We start from the raw sequence: 13,559 nt of genomic DNA, 5'->3' as shown, positions 1-13,559 counted from the left end.
AAGAATTTTAACCTTCATTTTTTTTCAATGCTCTTTTTTGCTTCTTCTACATATTTTGTCCTTTTCCATTTAGCTTAGGATTTAATAATATTAAAGGGAATATCATAATATCAAGCATACTTAATCAGATAATATTTTTGTTCCAGATTTTAAAATGTTAATCTTATATCCACAAGTTTCCTAATATTGCAAAACTATATCCACAAGTAAGATATATCCACAAGGAAGGTACAGCTTGATTGTGCTACACAGTACAGTCTCTTTAAAAACCTCTTCATGTTCTTTTTTTTTTTTTCTATTTTTTAAAATCTCTTCTGCTACAATTGACCCATTCTCCTACAAGTGTAGAAAAGAGAAATGAAGGGTATGAAAGCCTAAAGGAAAAAAGCTGAAAGACAGGCAAGAACTTCAGGTTCTCTAAAGTCTACTACTGCCATTGGTGAGCCAGATTCAGTCTTCTAAATAAGAAAATTTGATTTGAAGAACTCTCCAAGTGGTGGTTGCCACATGGGCTTTTCTATTTCAGAATGTTAATGAGTCCACTAGCGTGCTAATCATGCTATTACTTGTCTGAAGTGTTAAGGATTTCAATAAGGCAGAATTTCAAAGATCTTTGATCTAATTTCTTTTCATTTTTGGCAGGTGTATAGAGAATTAAGAAATGTGTCCTCAAATGATACTGGGACCAAATGCATACTGAATTTTATTTTTCCTCAGTATACCTGGAAAAGATCCATCTTCATCTTCCTTTAAGAAATTCTAATCCCCACCACACACCAGTGGCTGATGATGATATTTGATTCTGGTTTAGGTCTCTGGTCTAAAAGTGAGGCGAACAGAACTTTTTCCAAAAAATCATGTTGGAAAAATTAGAAGAGTCTTCTACAACTTTAAATGCAGCTAAATAATGTCTGCAGAATGAGAGAAAAATTCGGGTAGTTTTAGATCTAAGAATTAGGGTAACTGATTTTAACAGATACACAAAGTAACAGGGTGCAAATTGCTATAGTAAGCTCCTCACCCTTTTACTGGCCAGAATTCAATTTGGCTAATGTTTTTGTATGTTCTTTTTAAAGTTGCCTCCTACAATTAATATTTAGGTTTTCTTTGTAAGTGCCAGAAAATCTTTTAAAAGTACGGAGTTTTCTTTTAAACTTCTGTTCCTGCAAATGTGGTGTAAGGGTTAAGCCTCTGACGAGAGAAAGAAAGGCACCCGAGCCAATAAGAACCTGTGCTGGTGATGTACTGCTTTCTAGTTCTGATTCATTGGCTGCCCAGGGTTTGTCATTCTATCCCTGGCGTCAGCAAGCAGCGTGGGTCGGGTTTTCTGTGGTCTAGCTAGCTAAACTGGATTTTGGTTGCCTGCACGTGCAGTTTCAATTAACTGTAGCTCATTTCTAGCTCTTCACAGAAGCAGCTGTAACTATTCTGATTATCCTCCAGCTTTTGAAAAACCCTTGGTTTCTTTAACCTTACTGGAGGTCGTTGGAGGTTCTCAGTGACAGAATCACGTGACTAACATGTGCAAATATACAATGTGGAATCCCAGCAACTACAGAGGGAAAACCTGCCAGAAATTCAGCATGTGCCCCGTGCGAGAATCAGTTGCACTCGCATGTGAGTGGATGATAGGGCACGTGTATTTTTGTTCTTCGGGACTCAAGGTGTGTGTCGTGGCACCTGCATCCTAGGTTCACTGGGGAAGGATGGCACCGGAGGTATGGGGCCTTGAGGGCTGGGAGCTGGCTGCTACCTGGACCGATTTCGCTTTCGAAGGGACCGCGACTGCTCCCGAGCGAAAACAGAAAGCTCCGGGCTGGTCCTCGAAGCTGCTAGGCAGCGTCTAACTGTGGGGTTTATATTTTCAGGCAGACGGAAGAGCCTAGGTCCGAGGCGTAGCTTCCAAGTCTCGGCTCCACCAACAGCCAGATTGAGAGGATCTCAATCCACGGGGCTCGGAACAGTAGCGCACACTCTGTCCAGACCCTGGCGCCGGAGAGTGAAAGTCCTGGTCCTGGCTCTGATCCCGGATTCTGACGCTCCCTTCGTCCCCAACCTGGGCGCCGGCAGCGCAGCAGAGGCGGCAAACGAAGCTGGGTAGGGCAGTGACGTCATCTGCGGTCGCCCCTCCCCCTCCTGCCGGCCCTCGCCGCAGTTCCTGCCCTACGACATCCGGGTCTCTCCAGCTGCTTTGCCGAGCCGCAGCTGTAGCAGCGGAGGAGCCGGCGGGGCGGAGCGGACGAGGGAGTGGGGGAGGGGCGGCGCCGTCGTGAGCGCGCCTGCGCGGGGCCGCGCTAGAGGCGGCGGCGGCGCTAGGGACGGGAGCGCGCGCAGGAGCTAGAGAGCAGTGGTCTCCGCGCCGGCCCGGTCCGCAGCTTCGGGTGCTCCGGCGGCTGCAGCTCCGGAACGGGTGGTTGGGGAGGGGGGTGGGGGGACGCCAGGCAGGTGGGGTGCGAAAGCGATGAATCCTCGGCTTTTCCTCCTCCTTCTCCGGGACCCGCTCTCTGCCTCCCGCTCCAACGCCCGGATGATCTGAACCGCGAGGGCGCCGAGAGCCGGGGGCCCGGACGCAGCCCGGCTCCTCCCCTCCTCCGCCCCCTCCCCGGCCCGCCGCCGCCGCCGCCGTGACCCCCTCCTCGCCCCTTCCCCGGCCGCAGTTGCTGCCGTCGCCGCTGCCTCGGCCGACCAGAGACCTGCCCGCCCGCGGCTGCTCCGGGTAAGCGCGGCGCTCGGGCCGCGGGCGGGCGGGCGGGCGGCGCGGGCCTGCGCGGCCGCGGCGGCGGACAGGCCTGGGGCCTGTAAACAAGCCGGGCGTCTGCCCGGGCGCTCCCGGGAGGAGACGCGACAACTCCACCCCCTGGCCCGGCCTCTTCCCCGGCGGCGGGCGGCGAGGGGTTAAGGCTCCGCGAGGGCGGCGGCGGGAGGCGGGGGCGGAGTGTTTGTGGCGGCAGCGCGGGGAGGGGGCGCGACCCTCCGGCCGTCGGCGACCGGGCGGGGTGCTTGTGGCGGCGACGCGGGCGAGAGCCGCGGGCTGGCCTGACCCGGGAGCTGCCGCGGGACTTTTCCCGAGCTGGGAGGGAGTGGCGGGCGCCCCACCGGCTCCCGGTGTTCGGGGCTCCAACCCTCGGGGGGGGGGGGGTGGCGCTAAGCTTCCTTTGAACCGGACTTGAGCCTCAAAACACCAGATTTGGACAATTTGCTTCTGGTTTTACAGGGGGCAGGGCTGAGAGTGAGGTTTCTTCCGAACTCAAGTCAGTGATGCCTTCCAGTTCATTCATTATTCAGGCATTGAGCAAGTGAAATTCTACTGATTTCTTATCCTTTTAGCCGTGTATATTGGATAAAAGTTCTTGATGTTAGAGTTGATTGAAGTTAGGGTTCTGTTCTGCTTGTACGTTTTAAAGAAACTTGTAGCTTTTTCTTGAAAGACAGCTGGTTGTAGAGTCCTCTACCAACCACAGTTTTAGATAGGTTTTGAAAATTTCATCACCCAAGACATTTTTCTCCTCTCCTTTAGAGATTCACAAAGGTCACATATTTGAGTTGTCCAAGCAAAGGAATCTGTGTGCCACCCTCACCCCAAATTTCCTGCTAATTGGAATAATGGGACGAATGAGTTTTAAAACGTTATTATAAAAATATGAAAGACAGTTATTGTTTCACAGAATAAATGATTTTCACATTATTAGAAAAGTTAAGAAATTTTAAAATAATTGTTCTGAAAGAAAAGCCATACCCTTTAAACTTCCAGTGCTCCCAAGAATCAAGCAGGGCTGGTCCTCCCAATTCCCTTTATCTCTACACTTCAGCTTCATTCTTTTTTCTTTCTACATATTGGTCTTTTTCCAAAGACTCTATTTCTGTAATTCCTTATTTTACAGAATACAAAACTGAAACGAGGGAGTTAATAACCCACTCCACTCCCTTTTTTCTAATCTCAGATGTTACCTTTACTGACTTAATGTTTCCTTTGCCAGTAAATAATTTGAAGCACAAAGTAACATTTCTTTCCCGATGTTATAGTTATGTTCTTACAGTTTTCTCCCCGCCCCCTTCTATCTGGTTAAACAGTCCTGTAGGGATGATTACTTTAAACCTTGAAGTTTACAACAAAGCCATATTATTGAAACTATAATGAAATGCAGGTGGAAATTGCTTAAAACTTTTTTATTTGATATTTTTTAAGCATTTGTACATTAATGAAGTAATTATGGAAGTGATATATATGTAGACACACACACACACACACACATCTGTATATGTTTGAGAAATATGGTTGACTACTAACCGGAGTCATCAAATTTTTACATGGCTTGAATCTTTTATATATTTTTACATGGATTGTATCATTTTATATTTTAGTATGAAGGGCTGAACTGAAGATGGTAATTATAGTATAACCTGTTGATGGGCTCACTGCACTAGGAGACAAAAATTGTTTAGTCATGGCTGTGCTCCAAAATACATGTCCATGGATAGGTCCTTTAACTTTTTGAATCTCAATTTCCAAGTCAGTAAAGTAAAAGGGGTAGATTATATTGTCACATGTACTATCCAATTTTTTTTTACATTGTGTGTCTCTTAATATACCTTTAAAAAGAAATATCTGGCATATGCCAGACACTTAGATGTTTCAGCATTATAAAGCTGATTTAAGGTTCTGTTTTATTTAAAAGAAAAAATTGGGAGAGGGGGCGGCTGGGGTTGTGGCTCAGTGGTAGAGCACTTGCCTAGCAAGTGTGAGGCACTGGGTTCTATCCTCAGCACTACATAAAAATAAATAAAATAAAGATATTGTGTCCATCTACAACTAAAAAATAAATTAATTAAAAAATGAAAAAGTTGGTGATTGTTCTTTAGGAAAACTATTCCTGTAGGTAGCCTTCATTGATTTTTCTGTTGGGATTGAGAAATCTGGATAAACTTACAGTAGGAAGGAAGGTGGAGATTCCAGTAGAGACAAAGTATGATTGAGACAACTGGTTTGAACAAGCTCAGGACCCTTGGTAGATAGAAGGGAAGGGTATTATAAGAACACTTTGTGCTGGGCGCAATGGAGCAGACCTGTAGTTGGAGGCTAAGACCAGAAGATAGCCAGCCTCAGCACCGGTGAGGTGCTAAGCAACTCAGTGAGACCCTGTCTCTAAATAAAATACAAAATAGGACTGGGGATGTAGCTTAGTGGTGGAGTGCCACTGAGTTTAGTCCCCCAAAAAAACAAGAGCACATTGTGAAGGTTTTTCTGTCAGTTCAAGCTGGGTCTTGATTTTGTTTTGTTAAATTCTGTTTGAAAAATTGTTCTCTAATATCTCATTTTAACCCCCCCAAAGAAATCTATAGATAGCATCTCATTTCTATCATACTGTAAATATTTCTGAGCAGATATTAAATACCTATATTCTTTGAATTTGTTCAGACTATGCCAAGGCTGTTATTCTGGTTTAACTATGAATATTTAAACTAAAGACCAACAGGCCTACAGGGAGCTTGTTACCTGAAATGCTCACCTATGAGAGACAGATTAATTGTTTAAGGTGTTAGTGTGTGCTGATGTAAAAATAATTAATTTTAAGGTGATATTTTGATGTTCTCTTCAAATGATTATCTACTTCCTGGGCAGAGGACTCTCATCTTCTTCTTTTTTTGGTACAGGGATTGAGCACTGGGCCACTGAGCCACATCCCCAGGCCATTATGTATTTTATTTAGAGACTGAGTCTCCCTGAGTTGCTTAATGCTTCACCATTGCTGAGCCTGACTTTGAACCCTCCATCCTCCTGTCTCAGCCTCCCAAAATGCTGGGATTACAGGCATTCGCACCGCACCCAGTGACTCTTGTCATTTTTAATCACATCAGGAGATAGTCTTTTAAGAAAAGCAGCCCAAGTAGACTTTTGGAGGAGTTACACAAAAAGATAAAATAAGGTGTGGCCCTGTGAAATATGTGGATCTTTGGAGAGGGGAGGGCATGTGAGGCAACTAGATAAAAGCTGTTTTCTTATTTCTGGAGTAGTAATTTCATGTCACAATAACAAAGATATTTTAAAATGTAGTTACTTCTTTTATTTTTTAATTTTTTAAAAATTATTTTTTAAAAATTTTTCTTAGTTATACATGGACACAATACCTTAGTTTATTTATTTTTATGTGGTGCTGAGGATCAAACCCGGTGCCTCACAGGTGCAAGGCAAGCGCTCTGCTACTGAGCCACAATCCCAGCCCCAGTTACTTCCTTTATTATTTTGCTGTTGTTAGCCAGGATATGTAAATTTTTCTGACCTGTGATTAGTAGCCACCTTTACATGAAAGTACTTTTGGTTAACCTTTATCTAAATCATAAGGTTGATTCTTATTTTTTCTTCCTTTAGTATCAAATGCACTTCATATTATATAAGGATTTGTACTTCATTATTAGTCTCCAGAATATATTCTTTGATGATTTTACTCTTTACCATCCTAGCTATCTATGTACCACCTAGATATTCTCTTTACCTAGCTTTTCTTCTACTAAGGCATGTAGGAAGAGTAACAATTGAGGGGAGTGAGTTCTGTATACCTCTATCTAAAATGTAATAAACTTCATAATTTTTGTAGGAAACTGAAAAGTACAGATTAATTTGTATTGATAAATAGACTGTTGATACTGTATTTATTTTATTTTTTTGGTACCAGGGATTGAACCCATGGGTGCTTAACCACAGCCACATCCCCACCCTTTTTTGCTTTTTTATTTTGAGACAGGACCTTGCTAAGTTGCTTAGAGCTTCACTAAATTGCTGAGGCTAGTTTTTGAATTTGCAATCCTCCTATCTAGGCCTCCTGAACTGCTGGGATTACAAGTGTGCACCACCATGCCTGGTGATACTGTGTTTATAATAATAGAGGTATTATAAGTATTCCTTGAGTGTATAATAAAAGAGGGAAATTGAGTTTTTATAATTCTAAATGTGTTGATTTCTAATCCATTGACCAAAGTGTATATAGTATTCATATTTAGGGTATGAATTGAAAGTTATTATTTTTATGGATAATTCAGTATGAATTAAAATCTTATGAAACTGAACTTCTATAAGGTATAGAAGAAAATAAATGAAAGTACTTTATTGACTATTTGTGTTAGGCTTTAATTTTTCACCGTTAATTTCTATTTTAAATCCAGTCAGCCCTTCATCTTTTGGGGGTTTGCATCCATGGATTCAACCAGCCCTTCATCTCTTTGGGTTTTGCATCCATGGAGAGTTCATTGAATATTTTTTAAAAGCCAGGCGTGTTGGTGCACGCTTGTAATCTCTGTAGCTAGAGAGAGAGGGTAAGGCAGGAGGATCAGTTCAAAGTTGAGTTCAAAGCCAGCCTCAGCAACTTAGTGAGGCCCTAAGCAACTCAAGTAATCTCCTGTCTTTTAATGAAATACAGAAAAGGACTGGGGATGTGGTTCAGTGGTTGAGTGCCCCTGAGTTAAATTCCTGGTACTGAAAAACAAAAACAAAACAATCCCCCCCAAAAAAACGATGACGACAACCTTGCATCTCTGCTCAGCGTGAACAATATGAGGATCTGCAAATTTTGGTATTTGTGGGGAGTCTTGGAACCAATTCCACCATGGATACCAAGAAAGGACTGAATAGACAGAAAGAACCTAAATAACATGCCAGCATTAGATCTGTGTAATTAAAAAAAAAAAATTCCTGAGTGGATTTTTTTTCCAATTATATGAGCCTTCTTGCTTCTGGGAACCAGAATTTAAAAAGCTGAATGTTAACATCTGATTCATAGAATCCTAGAATTAAAATGAGTATAACTGTATATACTTATAAGTATATATAGTTGTCTTCTAATGCAAGAATCCCTTCTAAGACATTCAGAAAAAAATGTAAGACATCAAATTCTTTTATCATTTCTAGAGTTTCAGAAGTTAACAGAAGCAAAAAGTTTGGTTTCTTCAGCAGCCACTGTTCAGATTGGGGAATCAATAATAATTCTCAAATGGTTGATATCTTTAATGAATGATATGGGGCAGTATTTCTGAATAGATGTAATTAATAGAGCCACATTGAAGGCCCCATAAAGCAGGCAGGTAGAGCTAGCCTTTGAAAGAGACAGAACTGAGTTGAGTTCCTGCTTTGCCACTTCCTAGTAGGGTGTTCTTGGTTAAGCCCCTTCTCTCCAAGCTATAGTTTCCTTTCCTGTCAAATGGGAATTGGCTTCTCATAAGGTTATCTGGAAGATTCAGTGAAAAGATTATATAAGGTGCTTGACACATTTTATACCATGAAAACGTGCCACTGCTATTGAGTACATGAAATCCTGAGATACTTACGGGGGAGTAGAGGCAGACTGGATGTAAAAAGTTGTCTTGTAGTTTTAGCAGTAAGCCTTGAACCAACTGAGAAGAGATTGTGTAGAGAATTTAGAACGAGTATTGGGTATATAGAGATGTCATGTGAATAGACTGAAAGTTAAGAGGTAATTGCAGAGAGTTGAGTATGAGTATTTTTATAAGTTGGAAATAATTCATGGGTTTGGAGTTAATGGTTAGGTGTGAATAGATGGTTAAATTGTGGGTAAAGAGTAACAATATAAAGCAAAGGTGAATGTTCAGACTAGAATGATCAGTAAGTAGGGAAGAATAGGTTGGTATTTTGAAGAGGAGTTACCTTTCATGGTTAGAAAGGAGCAAGAATCATTGCTACAGAAAAAGATGTTGGAAACTAAATCATTCTGATTAACTCAGTCTGACTTTTTTAATTATTATTTTTAGTGAAGTCTTCATAGAAGGCATTAAGGCTTTTTTTGTGGGTCCTGGGTTATTTAAAGTTGAAAAATTCTCTTTCCTGCTAGCATCCTATACTGTACCCCTCTCTGTTTCCATTCTATAAACATCACAAAATTCTTTGAAAAATAGTGTTTTTTGCATTTCTCTTTTCAGTATATACTTCAGTGTTTTGCTTTTAGAATAAAGATCAGGCTTCTTGTTTTTGTCTTTGTTACTTTCTATGATTGTATCTCAGGCATGATCTATTTCAGCCAAACTGGTATACTTGTCATCTCTGAAACACATCCTTTTCTTTTTTCTTCAAGGATCTTTGCTCTTGCTGATTTGCAGTTTGAAGTTCTCTTCTTCTCCAGCTATTGTTTGTTTTGTTTTGTTTTTGTTGTTGTTTGCAGCACTGAGGTTTGAACCCAGGCCTGGAAGAGCATACTAGACAAGTGCTCTACCACTGAGCTACATTCCAGCCCACTTCCTTTTTTCTTTCTTTCTTTCTTTTTTTAAATCAAAGCTTGTTCTGATATTTCCTCCTCCACAGTCTTCCCGGTTCACCAATGTTTCTGCTCTCCTTTCTCTGTATTTCTATAACAATGTCTACATCATTTATATGGCTTTAATCATCATATATTTTACTTCTAAGTATCTTAATTTCATGTCTTAATTTTATAATTGTGTTCAGTTAATTCTGTAGGGAAAATATAGTAACTTATTATTATATCTACAGCCTAGCACAATGTTTTGTGGATGGTATACATTAAAATATTTGGTAAGAATTAAATAAAATCTACCTGGGAGTGGAAATTACCACTGTAGGAGGAGGTTGTAGGAGTAGTTACGAGCTTTCTGATTGCAGAATTTCTTTCTGACTCTATTCCTATATAGTATTTTGGATGCACTTGAATATTTAAGTGTGAAGATTACATAAATATGAAGTATGCCAGGAGCAGTGGCACATGCCTGTAATCCCAGTGGCTGGGGAGGCCGAGACGGGTGAGTTCAAAGCCAGCCTCAGCAATGGCGAGGCCCTAAGCAATTCAGTGAGACCCTGTCTCTAAATAAAATAGAAAATAGGGCTGGGGACCCTGCTACAAAAAAAGAAAAAAAGAGAAAGAAAATGAAATATGGCAGAGTTCTCAAGTTGGTATAGGAGATTAGGTTGACTGCTTCTGGACCTATAGATTTAACTTTGAACTTCCTACATTTTGACTTTGAGGGTTAATTGGGCATTTATAATCACGTATCTCTTCAGAGTATTTTACATTTGTAGATATTATTATAAAGTAAATATTATCTTTTAAACCAGAGAGAGGAATTGTGGGATCACAAGAATCAGATAATATATTAGTTACAGAAGAGGCTAACTACCAACTGATTAAACAGATGGCTAACATAAATAGTCTGTATTCATATAAATCTCTAAACTTTAAACCTCATCAAAATGTTGAACTATTTCTAGTATTTAGAAAATATATAGTAAAATTACCCTTATTGTTTTTTTTAATTATTTTTTAGTTGTAGGTGGACACAATACCTTTATTTTATTTTTATGTGGTGCTGAGGATCAAACCCAGTGCCTCATGCATGCTAGTTGAACGCTCTACCTCTGAGCCCCAGCCCTAGCCCAACCATCCCTTATTGTTTTTTTTTTTTATTTTAAGTATTTATTTTTTTAGTTTTTTAGGTGGACACAATGTCTTTAATTCATTTTTATGTGGTGCTGAGAATTGAACCCAGTGCCTCACACATGCTAGGCTAGCGTGCTACCACTTGAAGCCACATCCCCAGCCCCAAATGTTTTTTAGTTTTCGATGGACCTTTATTGTATTTGTTTGCGGTGCTGAGAATCGAACCCAGTGCATCATACATGCTAAGCAAGCGTGCTACCACTGAGCCACAACTTCAGCTCCTGTTTGTTTGGTTTTTTTTTTTAACAATATTAATTGAATACTATTTTTAACCTTATTTATTTATTTATTTGTGGTGCTGAGGATTGAATCCAGGCCCTTGCATATGTGAGGCGAGTGCTCTACCACTGAACCATAACCCTAGCCCCCTTATTGGGTTTTTAAATGAATATTTCCTTACAGTTAGTGACTGCTTAGATCCATCTATTAAGAGTATGGTGCTCATGAGACCAGAATAATGAATTTGATTGTGTTTCTCTTATGTTTTTTTAACCTTGACATTAGTTAGTAACAATGAGCATTTATTTGCAGGGACTATTTTAAGACATTTTTAATTGTCACTTCTAATCTTCATAATACCCCTATACAATAGTTTTATTACTTCTAACAGATGAGGGAATTGAGGCAGAGCAGCTATTTGCCCAAAATTTTACAGCTGGTTATAGAAGCCAAATATATGTCCTGGGCTTTCCAAAGTAATTAATAAGCCATTGTAGTTTTATGTTACTGCTGAAAGTCTGTTGGCCATTGTGATGGGTCAGATACTTTTTAATGTATGAAGGATATAACTATAGTTCCTTTGTACTGAGAGAGTGAATCTTTTTCTTTTCTTTTTAATATTTTTTAGTTGTAAGTGGATCTTTTATTTTATTTGTTTACTTATATGTGGTGCTGAGGATAGAACCCAGGGCCTCACACATGCCAGGAAGTGCTCTACCACTGAGCCACAACTCTAGCCCCACAGAGGGAGAGAGAGTGAGAGAGTGAATCTTGTGATGACATTGTACCCTAAATTTGAAAAGTTCATTATCATCTCACTCAGCTTCCTTTAGAACAAGTCACCAAGAAGAGATATACCAAAAAAAAAATCTAATATATAGGTATAATACAATTAGTTCTGCAAACCATTTTTAGTTTTGTCTTAGGGCTTTTATTTATGATCACTGGTATAAATTATTCCATTGTTTTGTTTTGTACCAGGGATTGAACCCAGGGGTGCTTAACCACTGAGCAACATCCCCAACCCTTGTTTACATTTTATTTAAAGACAGTGGTAGATAAATAAAAGACAGGGTCTCACTGAGTTGCTAAGTGCCTTACTAGGGCTGCCTTTGAATTGGGATCCTCCTGCCTCCGCCTCTGGAATTGCCAGGATTACAGTCATTGTTTGCCACTTCACCTAGCTCCATTGGTTCTTTGTTCCAGTGCAATTCTTAGTTTAAGAAGATTTTATGTGTATGAACATGTGTACTTACTGGGGATTGAATCCAGGGTTGCTTTACCATTTAGCTATATCCCCAACCTTTTTTGTTTGTTGTTGAGTCTTGCTAGGTTGCCCATGCTGCCCTCAAATTTGGCATCCTCCTGCCTCACCCTCCCTTGTAGCTAGATTACAGGTAGGTGCCATGGCTCCTGGCCTCTACTCATTTCTATGAGGAATTCATAGTAGAGAAAATTGAATATAAGCCAGAAATATAGTAGACTGTGAGAAAGCATAGGCCATGTATAATCTGGTTTTTTAAATTTAGACTAGTGCTTTTTTTCACCTATGGTATGCCTATCTCAGGGATGTAGATGAAATTCATCATGATATGTGTAGCTTAATTATTTTACTTGAAGTATATGCTATTCATCTGGGCACCGTACATGCCTGTAATCCCAGTACTCAGGAGACTGGAACTTAGTTCAAAGCCAGGCTGGACAACATAGCATGACCTTGTCTCAAATTAAAAATTCTAAAAAGGATTAGTGATTTAGATTACTGTTAAAGCACTTGCCTAGCATGCAGAAGGCCCTGGATTAAAAAAAAAAAAAAAAAGTTACTCAAAAGTTCTGTTGTACTGTCTCAAAGAATTAAGAACATAATTTGTGACCAACTTTGTCTTAGATTTTCAGAATTTTTAGATTCTCTTTTGTTTAGCATGAGTACCAGAAAATTTCATCAAATTTGGTATAATAGGAGATGTTGCTTGTTTGCCTTTGTTGTTAGAATTCAGAAATGAAAGTATTAATGATAAAAGATAACAAGATATGGATGTGTATTTTCTTTGTTGTTGTTGTTTTTATTTTCTAAATAGAATCTCAAAACTTACCAGGCTTTAGAAAACCATCTTTGTAGCATGCCATCATGCTTCAGAATGTTAAATAGAGAATAAATAAAATTTTCACTGTTTTGTAAAGCAGTAGAAACTATTCTTGTCTGTAAGTTTGTTTGGGATGTCAAGAGGCCTATCTTAGAAATGACAGCTTTTGTTCTGTGGTCATCCCCCAGTTTATACATTGTGTTATTGATAAACAGTCATTTGAATCAAATGTTTTATTAGCAAGCTGCAGATTTGCTTTTGGGTCCAAATATTGTCTTTAATTTTTTATTAGTTATTGATGGACATTTATTTATTCATTTGTTTATATGTGGTGCTAAGAATTGAACCCAAGTGCCTTGCACATGGTAGGCAAGCGCTCTACCACTGAGCCATATCCCTAGCCCGGGTCCAAATATTTTCTTATTAGCAACTGTCATGAATATTTTTGTAGGGAAAAAACAAAACTGGAACAATTTATTATATAGAATAAACAAGATGGAAATACTAGGATACAGCTTGTTGGTGGGTCAACTTCTATGAAGAATACCTTTTTCTCTGTAGAAAAAGCACTGCTGACAAGCTTTTTTTGACAACTGATATTTGTCATTCATTTCCCCACACATTTATCAAGTGTCATTATGTGCTAAATAGTATGAATAAAAAAGGTATGATTTCTTCCTTCATGGGTTTTAAATCTAAAGTGAGAATTCACACAGAAGTGCTATGATAAGGAAAATATATGATTCTGTAAGCTAAGGGTTGATCGATTTCTTGAGATGAGGAAAATGACAGGGACTCTCAAGAA

At 39.8% G+C, this 13,559-nt stretch overlaps 1 protein-coding gene across 4 annotated transcripts in view; it reads left to right on the top strand.

Annotated features, from left to right (window-relative positions):
* The first annotated feature begins 1,962 nt into the window (after positions 1 to 1,962).
* The window catches only part of Ppm1a (protein phosphatase, Mg2+/Mn2+ dependent 1A), a 49,274-nt gene continuing 37,677 nt past the window's right edge, over positions 1,963 to 13,559 (top strand). Inside the window, exon 1 of one of the 4 annotated variants that reach the window (XM_058584614.1) lies at positions 1,963 to 2,097. Coding sequence is in view for 1 of the 4 variants with exons in the window: in XM_058584612.1 (XP_058440595.1) it covers positions 9,720 to 9,756 (37 nt within the window). In the remaining 3 variants the exon portion in view is untranslated. Of the gene's footprint in view, positions 2,098 to 2,575; positions 2,717 to 9,637; positions 9,757 to 13,559 lie in introns of those variants that run through there. The other 3 variants (XM_046461005.2, XM_058584613.1, XM_058584612.1) reach the window with 3 other exon arrangements.

Source organism: Marmota monax, unplaced genomic scaffold, assembly GCF_021218885.2.
Source record: "Marmota monax isolate L192 unplaced genomic scaffold, Marmota_monax_Labrador192_F-V1.1 WCK01_AAM20220418_F8-fsc00001, whole genome shotgun sequence".
Lineage (NCBI taxonomy): Eukaryota > Metazoa > Chordata > Mammalia > Rodentia > Sciuridae > Marmota > Marmota monax.
The sequence above is the reverse complement of the archived record's forward strand: the minus strand, read 5'-3'. Positions and strand labels throughout refer to the sequence as shown.